Source organism: Salmo trutta, chromosome 18 (assembly GCF_901001165.1).
Source record: "Salmo trutta chromosome 18, fSalTru1.1, whole genome shotgun sequence".
NCBI lineage: Eukaryota > Metazoa > Chordata > Actinopteri > Salmoniformes > Salmonidae > Salmo > Salmo trutta.
The window spans coordinates 9598975-9614938 of record NC_042974.1 but is presented as its reverse complement, the minus strand read 5'-3'; the positions used below and the strand labels follow the sequence as shown (position 1 = coordinate 9614938).

The 15964-nt window shown below is 44.0% G+C and overlaps 1 protein-coding gene across 3 annotated transcripts in view; it reads right to left on the bottom strand.

The window, feature by feature from the left end:
• Positions 1–947: 947 nt before the first annotated feature.
• The window catches only part of LOC115152814 (F-box only protein 11), a 44736-nt gene continuing 29719 nt past the window's right edge, over positions 948–15964 (bottom strand). For 2 of the 3 annotated variants that reach the window (XM_029697649.1, XM_029697651.1), the window contains exons 9-21: positions 15102–15213; positions 14729–14835; positions 14488–14625; positions 10297–10514; positions 9938–10118; positions 9588–9710; positions 9103–9188; positions 8819–8895; positions 8292–8546; positions 3886–3993; positions 3610–3718; positions 3040–3138; positions 948–2751 (exon numbers count right to left, since the gene is read on the bottom strand). In XM_029697649.1, the coding sequence (XP_029553509.1) occupies positions 2622–2751; positions 3040–3138; positions 3610–3718; positions 3886–3993; positions 8292–8546; positions 8819–8895; positions 9103–9188; positions 9588–9710; positions 9938–10118; positions 10297–10514; positions 14488–14625; positions 14729–14835; positions 15102–15213 (1743 nt within the window). In that variant the 3' untranslated portion in view covers positions 948–2621. The remainder of the gene's footprint in view (positions 2752–3039; positions 3139–3609; positions 3719–3885; positions 3994–8291; positions 8547–8818; positions 8896–9102; positions 9189–9587; positions 9711–9937; positions 10119–10296; positions 10515–14487; positions 14626–14728; positions 14836–15101; positions 15214–15964) is intronic. The other variant, XR_003867583.1, reaches the window with a different exon arrangement.

Below are 15964 nucleotides of genomic sequence, written 5' to 3'. Positions count from 1 at the left end.
CTCCCAATGTAAATCACTCATTACTGCCATGCACAGGTCAAGTCTACGACTGCACAATACATCGGAGGTGCCCAAAAAAAAAAAATCTTTCTCTCAGTTGCTTGTAAATTTCTACTTAGACCTTTTTTTTGGAAGCACATACTGGCCGTAATGACGATAGTTGCTCAGCTAAACTGCACATTTGATGTAACAAACTTACAGAGTATACCGAACATTAAGAACACCTTCCTAATATTGAGTTGCGCGACCCCCCCCCCCCCCCCCCCCCCCCAATCAAGGCTTAAAAACCCTTTAACCAGTCATCAACAGGTGACATCAATAAGTTATCATAGCTTTTATCTGGATTCACCTGGTCAGTCTGTCCTTAATGTTTTGTACACTATTGATACTTGCAGAGCTGTTCTACCCATGAGCAAAGATTAAGGCAGTCCCCCGAACCTCTGATGGCGGGGTAACTGCAATTTTGTACAACTGACTAGGTATCCCCCTTTTCAAATAGTTAAGACGGTATACTTCCAGGGTGTTAAGACTTGTCAGCATCTCCAACACATACTGTGGTGCACTCGCTGTACAGGAATAAAATAACCAATTGAATTGATATGGTGTCATAAACAAAATAGTTGTCTTTTTTTTTCCCACAGGAAGCTGTGTTTGTATGCTGAAGACCCTGGCATATAGTTTGCCTTGCTCGTCCAGATGATCGGCAACCTGTGAAGATGCTCCGTTTTGTTGTTGGGGCCTGTTTAGGACATAACTTTAGAAAACGTTCAGATACTGTGTTCTACACAATGCATTTGTCAAAGTATTCATTCTATCTGCAACATTAAACCTTTCCCATCCCTGAATACACCCTTTTCCTTCTCTTTGTAGTTTCTGCTCTTTTCCACAAGTCACTAATGTATTATCATCTAATAAAGTATATTTAAAAAAAAAAATCACCAGTTTTCTCTATCTAGGAAAGTAAACCCTTTTAATTCACTAGCATCTACATAATGGTTATTGAATACTCCACAATATATTAAGTCTGGGTGTTATGGTACATGCATACAATTCAAGCTGTTTGAGAGCCCACAGTCACCAATAAACATGGATGGGGTGGAGGGGAACGTAATAAACCATTTACTGCTGTGTGGATACTTAGTCTCATTCCGTAGAGCTCTAGTGTTACTAAAAAAAAAAAGCTCCACTCCCCTGGTCGGTCCCAGATCTGTTCGTGTGGCGGTGACAACTCCTGTGGTCATTATGGGAAACGGCACAAACAGATCTGGGACCAGACTAGGAAAGCACTACAGTACACCCTGGAGCCTAAATGAAGACAGCTGTGATTTCACAAGGCTGAGGGCTGGATTCAATCCGTAAAACAGAAGATCTGCGTTATAGAATGTCTTTAAATCAATGTTCCTGCTTTCACAGTGAAAGTTGCATGTGTCGGCTCAATCGGAAATTACCCTAAATTTAGGTCAGATTTCCCACAATACGAATTGAATCCAGCGCTTATACTTTGACAATCATACTGAGGTTTACCTGCAGTATGGTCCAAATAGGAAATATGTAGATAAGCATTCATGGCTCCTTGAACTCCATATTGCAGACAAAAAGAAAAGGTGTTCAGACTCGAAACAGCCACAACCAGTTCTAGATCAATTCTAAAAGTCTCACATTTGAAAGTCAACATTGCTGGGGAAAATGTTTTTTTTTTGTTTGTTCTCTTTCACAGAAAGAACGTAGATACTGCGACATGAGTACACTTACAGCAAGTCTATGGTTGAATAACCCCAAAAAACTATTATATTTAATAAAATAAGACATTCAAGTACAGTAACATTTTTGCATGAAAATACAAAGCTACAGGGGAAAAAAGCATTTAAAATCAAAAACTTTGTTTTCACCCAAAAAATTAAAAGCGGAAGTGCTAGGTCATTAATATTTCATTTGTTGTATCCATACCAACGCCACGGGGGTTTTCTGCCTGGAGACATAGGCAGTGTGTGGCGAGGAACTGGTTCCTTTTATGGCTCTGAGCGTTGCTGTGCTGTCCTGCCATCATTCATGGCTCTGTACAATAACTACAGTCTGACTTGACCACTTCGCAAAGGCGGCGGGGGGGGGGCATGAAGATGGCTAGCGTCCATCCACCTCTCCCCAGCTCCGTTATAAAACTGCAATGCTTCCCATTAATTCTCCTTCAACCTGAGTCAATATCTCCGAGTCCGAAATGGCATCCTATTCCCTTCATAGGGCACTACTTTCGACCAGGTCCTCTCCTCTCCGCCAATACGTCGCTGGGAAGGAAAACAAGGGGGGGCGGTGCATCCACAGCAGAACATTTTTCAGTATATAAATGTATGTCTCCTTTCAGCTTGTCTTTATCCACCACAACATCCATTTTTACATATTTTCATGTGTGAAACAATTGAAATATTTATAACAGTTTGTATTGTATTTTTCCTCCTTCCCATGCATTAGTGGACAAGTTAGCTGAACAAAGAGGAGTTTCTGTGTCGGTCCAAAATGGCACCCTATTCCCTACATCGTGGACCACTTTTGACCTGGCCAGCATAGGGTCCTAGTCAAAAGTAGTGCACTATATAGGGAATAGATCCGGAGGTGGGAGGTCCAGCTCAGTTGTGTTGCAGCGTATTGGACTCTATAGGAGGGGCGGAGTCGTACAGTGTGTCTGTGTCGTGCGTAGGCTCTCCGGCTAGCGTGCAGGGGTTTGACAAGGTTCCGGCTCCACAGTCACAGAAGAATCTACAGAGAAGGTACAGAATATTATATTGAAAATGACTGAAGTGGAAGACAGGGAGGAAATATCAACTGATCAAGTAGCCACTGAAATACTTTCACATCTCCAGTCAGCTCTTTAGATTTCTCACATTTCTTAAAGTCAATTACTGTACAGAAACAGATTTGAATGTGAGATATAATTTGGCACAGGTGGGAGAGGTTTTGCACAATATAAAACCAGATATAATTAAAAGTAATTTAGCGTGAAATATCGCTGTCATTAAAAAGGCATTAAACAGAACAGTAACGTACCTATCGTGCCTAATGAACTCAACGTCGTGCCCCTGGTGGCACTTCTTGATGCAGTTCACACAGATGGCGTTGCGGTCTGTTGTGTTACAGGTGTGACACCTGACCACACGAAGGGACAGAACAAAGAAACGGGTGACGAGCCAAATGAGTTTCATCCATTAAAGTGGACAGATGGATCAATGAGTCCAACATTGCTTAAAATAACTTCATCTTTTTGAGAAATACAGACTTAGCATTCTCAATAAACCAGAAAATTAAGAGTTGTATGTGGCTGTTTATCCAAGTTTGCTGACTAACTTCATAATCCTGCTTTCTGGAATACCCCACTGCATGACGATCTCTACCTATATATCCAGATGTGTGTGGAGATCTCTCTACCTATATATCCAGATGTGTGTGGAGATCTCTCTACCTATATATCCAGATGTGTGTGGAGATCTCTCTACCTATATATCCAGATGTGTGTGGAGATCTCTCTACCTATATATCCAGATGTGTGTGGAGATCTCTCTATCTATATATCCAGATATGTGTAGAGATATCTATACACACAGGGTAAGAAATTATTACCTGTAAAAATCGTGCATTGGATAGCTGGTGTAACTGGAAATCTTGTACAGGCACTGACCTCTGCTCACAGCTTTTTCAATGGCATCTTGATTGTTCATTATTTTGTTATCTGGGGGGGATACAGGAGAACGGGAGGGGGGGTTGGATCAGACCAGGTACAGATTAAAAAGAAAGTAATTTAGAGGCAATTTCAGAGAATTCAAAACCACCATTTTGCCAAAGAGACTGAGCATAAGTAGTTCCTATAAATTCTAGTAACAATACGTTCTCTTTTACCTTTCATTGTAACGTTGACACCCGATGCGAGAAACAACCCTCCAAAGCGGTTGTTGAAGATCTGATTGCCCTCCAGGGTTGCCGTGGCATGATTGGTGATCTCAATGCCTGGTGGACATAGAAACAGGTCAGGATCAGCATGGGGGAAGTGGAGATTCAGGACCCCCTAAGCACCTGTGCAGATCTGAGAGGATTTCATTAGTATAATATAGTTAAACTATAATGACAAAGCAAAAACAGGTTTTTAGAAATTCACATCAGTATTCAGACCCTTTACTCAGTACTTTGTCAAAGCACCTTTGGCAGCAAATACAGCCTCGAGTCTTCTTGGGTATGACGCTACAAGCTTGGCACACCTGTATTTGGGGAGTTTCTCCCATTCTCTGCAGATCCTCTCAAGCTCTGTCAGGTTGGATGGGAAGTGTTGCTGCACAGTAATTTTCAGGTCTCTCCGGTGATGTTCGATCGGGTTCAAGTCCGGGCTCTGGCTGGGCCACTCAAGGACATTCAGAGACTTGACCCGAAACCACTCCTGCGTTGTCTTGGCTGTGTGCTTGGGGTCGTTGTCCTGTTGGACCGTGAACCTTCGCCCCAGTATGAGGTCCTGAGCGCTCTGGAGCAGGTTTTCATCAAGGACCTCTCTGTAATTTGCTCAGTTCATCTTTGCTTCAATCCTGACTAGTCCCTGCAGCTGAGAAAACACCCCCACAGCATGATGCTGCAACTACCATGCTTCACCGTAGGGATGGTGCCAGGTTTCTTCCAGGCGTGATGCTTGGCATTCAGGCCAAAGAGTTCAATCTTGGTTTCATCAGACCAGATAATCTTGTTTCGTAAGGTGCCTTCTGGCAAACTCTCCCATCTCCACAGAGGAACTTCTAGAGCTCTGTCAGAGTGACCATGGTCACCTCCCTGACCAAGGCCCTTCTCCCCCGATTGCTCAGTTTGGTCGGCAGCCAGCTCTATAAAAGAGTCTTGGTGGTTTCAAACTTCTCCATTTAAGAATGGAGGCCACTGTGTTCTTGGGGACATTCCATTTTGTTGGTACCTACAGACAATTCCTTCAACCTCATGGCTTGGTTTTTGCTCTGACCTTATATAGACAGGTGTGTGCCTTTCTAAATAAATGTATTTTACCACAGGTGAACTCCAATCAAGTTGTAGAAACATCTCAAGGGTGATAAATGGAAACAGGATGTAATGGAGCTCAATTTTCAGTCTCATAGCAAAAATGTCAAAAAACCTGTTTTCAATTTGTCATTCTGGGTTATTGTGTGTAGATTGCTGAGGATTCTATTTAAATATAATGCACTTTAGAATAAGGCAGTGATGTAACAAAATGTGGAAAAAGTCAAGGGGTCTGAATACTTTGAAGGCACTGTAGATACAAAAGTATGTGGACACCCCTTCAAATTAGTGGATTCGGCTATTTCCGCCACACCAGTTGCTGACTGGTGTATAAAATTGAGCACACAGCCATGCAATCTCCATAGACAAACTTTGGCAGTAGAATGGTGTTACTGAAGAGCTCAGTGACTTTCAACATGGCACCATCATAGGATGCCACCTTTCCAACAAATCAGTTTGTCAAATTTCTGCCCTGCTAGAGCTGACCCCGTCTAATATTGTGAAGAGGAAACGTCTAGGCGCAACAACGGGTCAGCCGCGAAACGGAAGGCCACAAGTTCACAGAATGGGACTGCCGAGTGCTAAAGGGGGTAAAAAAATAAATAATAATAATAAAAAAAAAATTTAAAAGCGCCTGTCCTCAGTTGAAAAACTCACAACCGAGTTCCAAACTGCCTCTGGGATCAACGTCAGCACAATAACAGTTTGTCGGGAGCACCATGAAATGGGTTTCCGAGCAGCCGCACACAAGCCTAAGATCACCATGCACAATTCCAAGCCAATGCCACTCCAGCCGTCACTTGGCATTGCGCATGGTGATCTTAGGCTTGTGTGCTTGCCATCATTGGACTCTGGAGTAGTGGAAACGAGTTCTCTGGAGTGACGAATCACGCTTCACCATCTGGCAGTCCGACGGACGAATCGGGGTTTGGCGGATGTCAGGAGAATGCTACCTGCTGAATGCATAGTGCATTGGAGGAGGAATAATGGTCTGGGGCTGTTTTTCATGGTTCGGGCTAGGCGTGGCAGGTAGCCTAGTGGTTAGAGCGTTGGGCCAGTAACCGAAAGGTTGCTGGATCGAATCCCCAAGCTGACAAGGTAAAAATCTGTCTTTCTGTCCCTGGTAGGCCGTCATTGAAAATAAGAATTTGTTCTTAACTGACTTGCCTAGTTAAATAAAGGTCAAATAATTTAAAAAAATGTAGGTCCAGTGAAGGAAAATCTTAATGCTACAACATACAATTACATTCTAAATGATTCCGCTTCCAACTTTGTGGTAACAGTTTGGGCCCTTTCTTGCATGACAATGCACCCTTGCACAAAGCGCGGTCCATACAGAAATGGATTGTCGAGATCGGTGTGGAACGTAACTATCCTGCACAGAGCCCTGACTTCAACCCCATTGAACACCTTTGGGATGAATTGGAACGCCGACTGTGAGCCAGGCCTAATCATCAGTGCCCGACCTCACTAATATGTAAGAAAGTCCCCACAGCAATGTTCCACCATCTAGTGGAAAGCCTTCCCAGAAAGGGGAAGCAAAGGGGGGGGAGCAACTCGATATTAATGCCTATGATTTTGGACTGAGATGTTCGATGAGCAGATGTCCACATACATTTGGTCATGTGTCCATTTGGGATTGGGCCTCACCTCTTCAACTAACCCACTGCAACACTGCCGCAATTTGGAATTCTAACCCCATTTAAACATTGTGTTTGAGCTGTTTTGTGAGACAAGGGTGGGCTATACTCGGCCTTGTCTTAGGACGGTAAGTTGGTGGTTGGAGACATCCCTCTAGTGGTGTGGGGGCTGTGCTTTGGCAAAGTGGGTGGGGTTATATCCTGCCTGTTTGGCCCTGTCCGGGGGTATCATCGGATGGGGCCACAGTGTCTTCTGATCCCTCCTGTCTCAGCCTCCAGTATTTATGCTGCAGTAGTTTATGTGTCGGGGAGCTAGGGTCAGTCTGTTACATCTGGAGTATTTCTCTTGTCTTATCCGGTGTCCTGTGTGAATTTAAATATGCTCTCTCTAATTCTCTCTTTCTTTCTCTCGGAGGACCTGAGCCCTAGGACCATGCCTCAGGACTACCTGGCATGATGACTCCTTGCTGTCCCCAGTCCACCTAGCCATGCTGCTGCTCCAGTTTCAACTGTTCTGCCTGCGGCTACGGAACCCTGACCTGTTCACCGGACGTGCTTGTTGCACCCTCGACAACTACTATGATTATTATTATTTGACCATGCTGGTCATTTATGAACATTTTAACATCTTGACCATGTTCTGTTATAATATCCACCCGGCACAGCCAGAAGAGAACTGGCCACCCCTCATAGCCTGGTTCCTCTCTAGGTTTCTTCCTAGGTTTTTGGCCTTTCTAGGGAGTTTTTCCTAGGGAGTTTTTCCTAGCCACCGTGCTTCTTTCACATGCATTGCTTGCTGTTTGGGGTTTTAGGCTGGGTTTCTGTACAGCACTTTGAGATATCAGCTGATGTACGAAGGGCTATATAAATACATTTGATTTGATTTGATCCTGGGTCTTTTTACAAAAACGTCTGTAGAGTCAATGGTTTGAGCTACAAGTCATCTATGAAAAGCTGGGACTCAAGAAAAATGCACGTGACATGTTTTGTTCTACGTCGCTAACAAGCTACACAAGAATCGTTAGAAGGTAAGGGTTTCTTCTACATAGGAAATCATAGGACATAGTGTGTATAATACTGTGATAAGCTCACATAGTTGCTGTCACAAACTCCACACAGTTGTTACTGACTAGTTGGATGTTCATTTCCCAGGGAGAAAACAATTTCTGTGCTTACAGCATTCATACGAATTCATTTTGATCAGGTTTTTGCTTGAGAGGACCTTATTTATTTTTACAGTCTATAAAACTCATGAATGCAACTGTTAATGTGAAATTGTTTTGTGTTCCGCCCTGGTCATCCTGAAAATAAAATGGTAAAAAACTTCATTGTGAGGCTAAATATGCAGAAAAATTTAAGTCAGATAAACAAAAAAGCGATTTTAGCTGGAGTCTCGGGACTGATAGGGTTAACGTCTACCTATGACTGTCTATTAATCACATGGAGTCAAAGCTAAATAATGCCCGGTCATGCTCAATACGCACAAAGTCAAATACATTTTTTGCAACAAAAGAAATGAGCATTTCTTATTGGGCCAATCCAAGTAGTCCCTCCCCCTTTCAGTCTGCTTTCCTTCATATGGTGCCTAATGAACACAACTCTGGACTGAACCCTGCTTTCTAGCATAGCGTCGCCCACCTGCAGCAAAGCCGTCAAATATCCTGTTCTTCCTCAGGATGGGGTGGCTGTTGGTGCTGATGAGGACCCCTGCCTGGGCGTTCCTGAAGATATCGTTCTCCTCCAGTAAACCTCGTCCTCCGTTGAATATACAGATCCCTCCGTCACGCCCGTCGTGGATCTTATTCCTCCGGAGGGTGGGGTTGCTGTCTGTCTTTATCCACACCCCCGCCATGGCGTTGTCAAATATCTCATTGTCCTCGATGAAGCCCAAACCTGAAACACAGTCAGGATATTAGCCAAGAGGTCCCCCTTTCATGTAGCATGGTTCCAGAGTTCATGAGGGAGCATCTGAGTGACACAGGAATATGATGGAGCCACTCCACTCAGACCCTGTGAATCCAGGGTGTCTTAACTGTTCTGCATCATGAATTTCATGTAGAAAAGGTACACTTTCTGAAGAAATTATGTGCTTGCTTCACCCCTCCCAAGACAAAATCAAGCTGAGAGGAGAATGGATGGATAGAGACTAACAGTTGGTTTCTCACCTGAGTTGTAAACCAGAATGCCTCCATTTTGACCTCCCCAGATCTTGTTCCGTCTGATTTTGGGATTGCTTCCAGTTCTGTTACAGTGGGAAACATTAACCAACAAATCAATCAATGCATATAATTCAAATCAATAGTATGACAAAAGTGCATAGCAATGTGATAATAAAGGCATTTAACGGATGATTTAAAACCGCAACATGCACTACATTATTTACACAGGTTGTCAGTGGGTCCCACCGTGTGGTTGTCTATTCATTTTGAGTTCCAGCCCTTTCACTGACCTGATTTGAACTCCAGAGTACATGTGGTTGTAGATATCATTGTCCTCCAACACTCCATGGCCGTTGTCGTAGAAGTAGACACCAACCTGTATGACCCACAAGACAAGAGGGGAGGTGGGAGTGTTTAGTTTGCAGGTTATTGGCAAATTTCATTTGTTCATTCATCCATCCGTGGGAGATGAGTGGCCCATGGAGCCAACTGAACTGACAGTGCCCCCACATCTCTCTCTCTCCATCTATTTCTCTCCAGACACATGCATACACACACATTGTGATATTGTTGTATGGTGGTATTGAACATGTTGTATTGTGGATATGTGGTGGTGTAGGGATGTTATATGATGTACCGTTTTATCTTTAGCTCATTCAGTACAAACATAGTTCACTGTTTTATATGTAATGTGGGTGCTTTGGCATGTTTGGCCCCCAGGAAGAGGGATCCCTAATAAATACAACTCTCCATCTACCTCCCTCTATGTCCATACCTGTTTCCCACTATGTATCCTGTTCCTCCTGAGGACAGGTGTGCTTCCTGTGGTCACCCAGACTCCTGCCAGCGTGTTGCTGTAGACCTCATTCTCCTCAATCACCCCCTGTCCCTTTTCATGCTACAGGGGAGACACACATGAATTACATTACTAACATCCTTATCCTCTGTCAGTCTGCTGCCTACTGTATGAAGGTTCATTTAACACTAATATGGCAGGCTAATAGTGGTTAAATATCCTAAAGGGTTGCAGATAAACCACAGCTATAAGCTTCATAAGTACTAAACATGTGATTATGTGCTTTCTTTAAATACACATTTAAAAAGGTTCTAGAAAGCTCTACTTACCACATAGATGCCCCCGTGCTGTCCGTCGTGGATCTTGTTGTGTCGTACGATGGGGCAGCTGTTTGTCCTGATCTGGATCCCTGCCAAGGCGTTACCGTAGATATCATTCCCCTCAATGAGGCCTCGGCCGTCACCGAATATGTAAACGCCACCCTGGTTACCGTTGAAGATGGCGTTGCCCCTGTGATTGACACAACGTGGAAAAATGGTACCATTGACTATCCATTTACACATCAGCATCAATACAACGCAATATAGATTGCATAATGGACAAAGGGAGAGACAAGACAGCGAAAGAGAGCACGAAAGAGGATTTTTTTTTTGAAAAAGAGAATGTATTTGACTGAAACCCCGCTGACCTTATTGTAGGATCGCTATTGGAGGTGACCCACACTCCAGCAAAGTTGTTTGCATAGATCTTGTTCTCGATGAACTGTCCTCTGCCCTTCTCGTGCACGTAGATCCCTCCCGTCTGTCCGTGGTGGATCTCACAGCGCACCACTGTGGGGTTGGCGTACGCCTTCACCTCAAAGCCAGCTATGCGGTTCCTGTGGATGTTGCAGCTCTCAAAGTAGCCCTGCAGGAGGAGACAGTCACGTCAGTAATAAAATCAGAATACCATGGCTATTTCTCAATTAATCTTTTCTCGAATCATCGGATCATCACTCCTCCTTTAAAAAGCATTGGGTAAGAACTTCACAGGAAAGGAACCTTAGACCTTATCCAAAATACAGTTGAGAAGAGCAAGGTGTTAAAAAAAAAAAAAACTTTTCTTTCCTATTGAGAAAATGACCTCAATCCGATGTCTTGTGTAACCAAAAGTAGGAATACATTTCCATGTTTTTAGAAGCTGTGGATTAAGTTTTATGTAACTAAAACCAGTGGTGGGTCTTCAAAACCTACAGTCGGATGAAACCGGAAGGCAACACTTCTCTTTAAGAACAAGAACGGCTACAGAGTGAGTATTTACAGCAGAAAGACAGTTTTATACGCCAGCTACAGTAGAAACCAAGGTTCTTCCTCAATTCTTTCTGCATTACCTTGCATACGCACCTCAAAACACATTGAAGAATGTCAGATGACAGGGACCTTAGACATTCTCCTACAATACGATAGAGAAGGAAGCAAGAAGATGCAAGGGCTGGAGGAAAAATGAGAAAGAGCCACTAGTCACAACTGTAGTCCAGACCAAAATGGAGCGTCATCTCTCAGGGGTAGCCAGACCAGACCAATATGGAGCGTCATATCTCAGGGGTAGCCAGACCAGACCAATATGGAGCGTCATATCTCAGGGGTAGCCAGACCAGCCCAATATGGAGCGTCATATCTCAGGGGTAGCCAGACCAGCCCAATATGGAGCGTCATATCTCAGGGGTAGCCAGACCAGCCCAATATGGAGCGTCATATCTCAGGGGTAGCCAGACCAGCCCAATATGGAGCGTCATATCTCAGGGGTAGCCAGACCAGCCCAATATGGAGCGTCATATCTCAGGGGTAGCCAGACCAGCCCAATATGGAGCGTCATATCTCAGGGGTAGCCAGACCAGCCCAATATGGAGCGTCATATCTCAGGGGTAGCCAGACCAGCCCAATATGGAGCGTCATATCTCAGGGGTAGCCAGACCAGCCCAATATGGAGCGTCATATCTCAGGGGTAGCCAGACCAGCCCAATATGGAGCGTCATATCTCAGGGGTAGCCAGACCAGACCAATATGGAGCGTCATATCTCAGGGGTAGCCAGACTAAACCAATATGGAGCGTAGGGTAGCACATTTTGGGGAATACTCAGAGGTGGAACCCTTCCGTGGGAATTAAAGGGAATATATGGAAATTAACGGAAATATATGCAAATGAATATTAATACCATTTAAATGTAGATGTTTTTTCCATTGGATATATTTACCATATCATATGGAGACAGAAACAGAAACCTTTTACCTTATCATAAGTAGACAATTGCAAATTACTAAATCCTTCCAATAGAAAAAAAACAAAAAACAATTTAGTTACAAATCGAACTTTAATTGAGTTGGCTCTTCACATGGGATGATTTCAATGAACGATCTCCAATGATCCATCGCATCTCCCAAAGACGTTTTCAACATACATCTGTAAAATGATAGTCTAGAAACTAAAGCTTTGGTTGTCTTCCTCTCAAGCTTCCATGTCGACTCCCTGGACTTCCTCAATGTCCAACTCTTGAACATCAGATTGATGCCTCATCTTCACTGTAACTTCCCAAGCTTGTTGAGGATGGCTCATTGTCAGGCTCAAAAAGCCTCAAATTTGCCCGGATGGAGACCAATTTTTCAACCCTTGTATTGGTCAGCCTGTTGCGTGCTTTGGTGTGTGTGTGTGCCAAACAAGGACCAGTTGCGCTCTGAGGCAGCTGTTGTTGGGATTTGGAGGATAGAGGCATCAGGGGAAAAAAGTCCCTTCCACCAGGTGGCTGATGAGATATGTTGGCACAACTGCCATATTGCATCTCCATCCCAAAGCCCTTACTTGGAAGTGTACTTCGCCAGACTGAAAAGAACTATGCCCTCATCCAGGCCAAGGTAGCGAGACACGGATGTTCTCTGCACCAGACAGGATACTCTTGCCAGCATACTTGGGGTCCAACATGTACGCTGCGAGGTGTATGGGCTTCAGGCAGAAGTCTTCACGCTTTTTTATGCATTTCAGAACTGCAGTTTCCTCTGCTTGGAGCAACAGTGAAGTGGGCAGGGCAGTACGGATTTCTTCTCTTACATCTGCAAGCAGAGTCTGAACATCAGACAGGATGGCATTGTCTCCCTCAATCCGTGCAATGGCTACTGCTATAGGTTTCAGGAATTTCAGGCTGCTTACTACTCTCTCCCAAAATACATCATCCAGGAGAATCCTTTTGATGGGGCTCTCCATATCGGCATACTGTGATATGGCCATTTCTTAGAGAGACTCCTTGCCCTCCAGGAGACTGTCAAACATGATGACAACATCACCCCAACAGGTGTTGCTGGGCAGCTTCAATGTGGTGCTCTTATTCTTCTCACTTTGCTTGGTGAGGTAGATTGCTGCTATAACTTGATGACCCTTCACATACTGAACCATTTCCTTGGCTCTCTTGTAGAGTGTATCCATTGTTTTCAGTGCCATGATGTCCTTGAGGAGCAGATTCAACGCATGAGCAGCACAGCCAATGGGTGTGATGTGAGGGTAGGACTCCTCCACTTTAAACCAAGCAGACTTCATGTTCACAGCATTGTCTGTCACCAGTGCAAATAAATACCTTATAGAGACTGGTGTGTCTGTTGTCCCTTCTGTCTGTGCTCTTGTAGAATACTGGTTGAGGGGTGGAGATGTAGTTAATTATTTCTTGCCCATGAACATTCAACAAACCATCAGAGATGATTGCAGAACAGTCTGCTTTCTCTATGATTTGCTTGACCTTCACTTGAACTTTGCATCCAGCAAATTAGTAGATAAAACATGTCTGGTTGGAGGGGTGTATGCTGGGCGAAGAACATTCAGAAATCTCTTCCAATACACATTGCCTGTGAGCATCAGAGGTGAACCAGTTGCATACAGCTCAAGCAAGACATTCATCAGCATTTCTCTGACTACGTTCTTCCATTGAGTAAAAAAAACGTATATTCGAGGTGAAAATGATGAAGCAGACACCTTATCGATAACAGCAGCACCTGGAATCAGAAGTAGAGGGACTTTTGTCAGAGGTTGCTTGTTGTGAGCGCTGAGGGAACTTTATGCACTTGACCAGATGATTCTGCACCTTTGTTGCATTCTTCACATATGATTTGGCACAATATTTGCAAATGTACACAGCTTTTCCTTCTACATTAGCTGCAGTGAAATGTCTCCACACATCAGATAGTGCCCGTGGCATTTTCCTGTAAAGATCAGAAAAAAAATTGTTAAAAAAAATAAAAATACAATTCCATGTACAAATAAATAGTTAAGCAGTTAGATTAAACAACTCCTTTGTAAGATAAATATTTTAAAATGAAACATGTATGGAAACAGGTGAATTAACACGCCTCAGTTAGCAGGCTCAAGCAAGCTAAATCCCACATGGTAGCAAAAACGAACTAGCAGAAACTGTTAACAAGTTAGAAATGATTTAAACACTTTGCTGTAGGCTACTATTTGCTAATTAACAAAAAAGAATGTACGTCATATAAAATATATTCACCCCACCCAGTAGTGTAATCAAAACTTACCAGAAAGCATGTAGTCCTTGGCTCAGACAGTGTAGTAGTGTGGGCTCTATAGCATCTCAGTGCGCAAGATCTTGAGAATCAGCTGTACATGTGATGGAAGAATGCACTGTGCATGCAGAGGGTTGCAGTTCCATTGAATTGGGGATAGTTTAACCAAAATATGCCACAAGACCCAGAATTACCTTGTGTAGCACACAAAAAAAGGTTCACTGTTATAAGCTAACTTTTTTGATGAATTTAAGCAAAATTCCCCAAATTCCCAACCCTTTGCAACCCTAATGAAGCATCATCTCAGTGGTAACCAGACCAGAACAATAGTGTCATCTCACCATGCCGTGGTCGAAGGTGAAGACGCCCACGTCTCTGCCATGGTGGATGTGGTTCCGTCTGATGATAGGGTTGCCATGGTTTTTCACCCAGATCCCTGCCAGAGCGTTGTTGGAGATCTCATTGTCCTCATAGATTCCCTGGGAACAAAGAATGAGTTGCAGAGTTTCACAGCACAGTCTTGGAAATGGGATGATTTGAGTATTCAAGTGCCATATGGAAAGAGTGGTGTGCGTTATCTACCTGTGCATGGTCGGTGATGTAAAGCCCCACGTTCTCACAGTCGCTGATGTTGCAGTGTTTGATGGTGGGACAAGCGCCCTGGCCGCTCACACAGACCGCTGAGCCCACTGAAACCAACAGGTGTAGAGCCAGCCAGGTGAGCATGGTAGAGCCCGGTGTGTCCACTACACTTCTCAGACAGATACCCACCCACTGTCTCAATTCCATGTGTGGAAGACACTGCCAAAATATCGCCCTATGAGCTGTGATCACTATAATACATTTAGGTGTCATGAAAATTAGACTGCACTAGGTAGGTCTGAGATGCTAAAACTATGCTTAGTGAAAGGCAGATAGGTCTGTGGAGAGATGGAGACATTGTGTTGTAAGGTACCTGTGCAAGTGCTGCGTATGATACAGTGGTCAATGATGGGACTGCAGTTGACTGTAATCTCCAGACAGTGGTGGGCATTGTGGTGCTGGGCAGACTTATCATCAGGATTAAACTAAGAGAGGCAGACAAACATAAGGGAGTTAGTTTATTACATAGGACTACGATAGGAGTCATTCATAACATATGACTAACATCCACAACTGATATCATGTCAACAGTTCCCTTCGTATGATGAGGACCACTGTACAGAGCCAATATGACAACACGGTGAGGCCCACTATACAGAGTCAATATGACGATGAGGCCCACTGTACAGAGTCAATATGACCGCCCCCAGTACATCACTGGGGCCAAGCTTCCTGCCATCCAGGACCTCTATACCAGGCAGTGTCAGAGGAAGGCCCTAAAGATTGTCAGACTCCAGCCACCCTAGTCATAGACTGTTCTCTCTGCTACCGCACGGCAAGCGGTACCGGAGTGCCAAGTCTAGGTCAAAGAGGCTTCTAAACAGATTCTACCCCCAAGCCATAAGACTCCTGAACATCTAGTCAAATGGCTACCCGGACTATTTGCATTGCCCCCCCCCTCTCCACACCACTGCTACTCTCTGTTGTCATCTATGCTTAGTCACTTTAATAACTCTACCTACATGTACATACTACCTCAACTAACCGGTGCCCCCGCACATTGACTGTGTATCAGTACCCCCTGTATATAGTCTCGCTATTGTTATTTTACTGCTGCTCTTTAATTACTTGTTACTTTCATCTCTAATTCTTATCCGTATTTTTTGGAAACTGCATTATTGGTTAAAGGGCTCGTAAGTAAGCATTTCACTAAGGTCTACACCTGATGTATTCAGC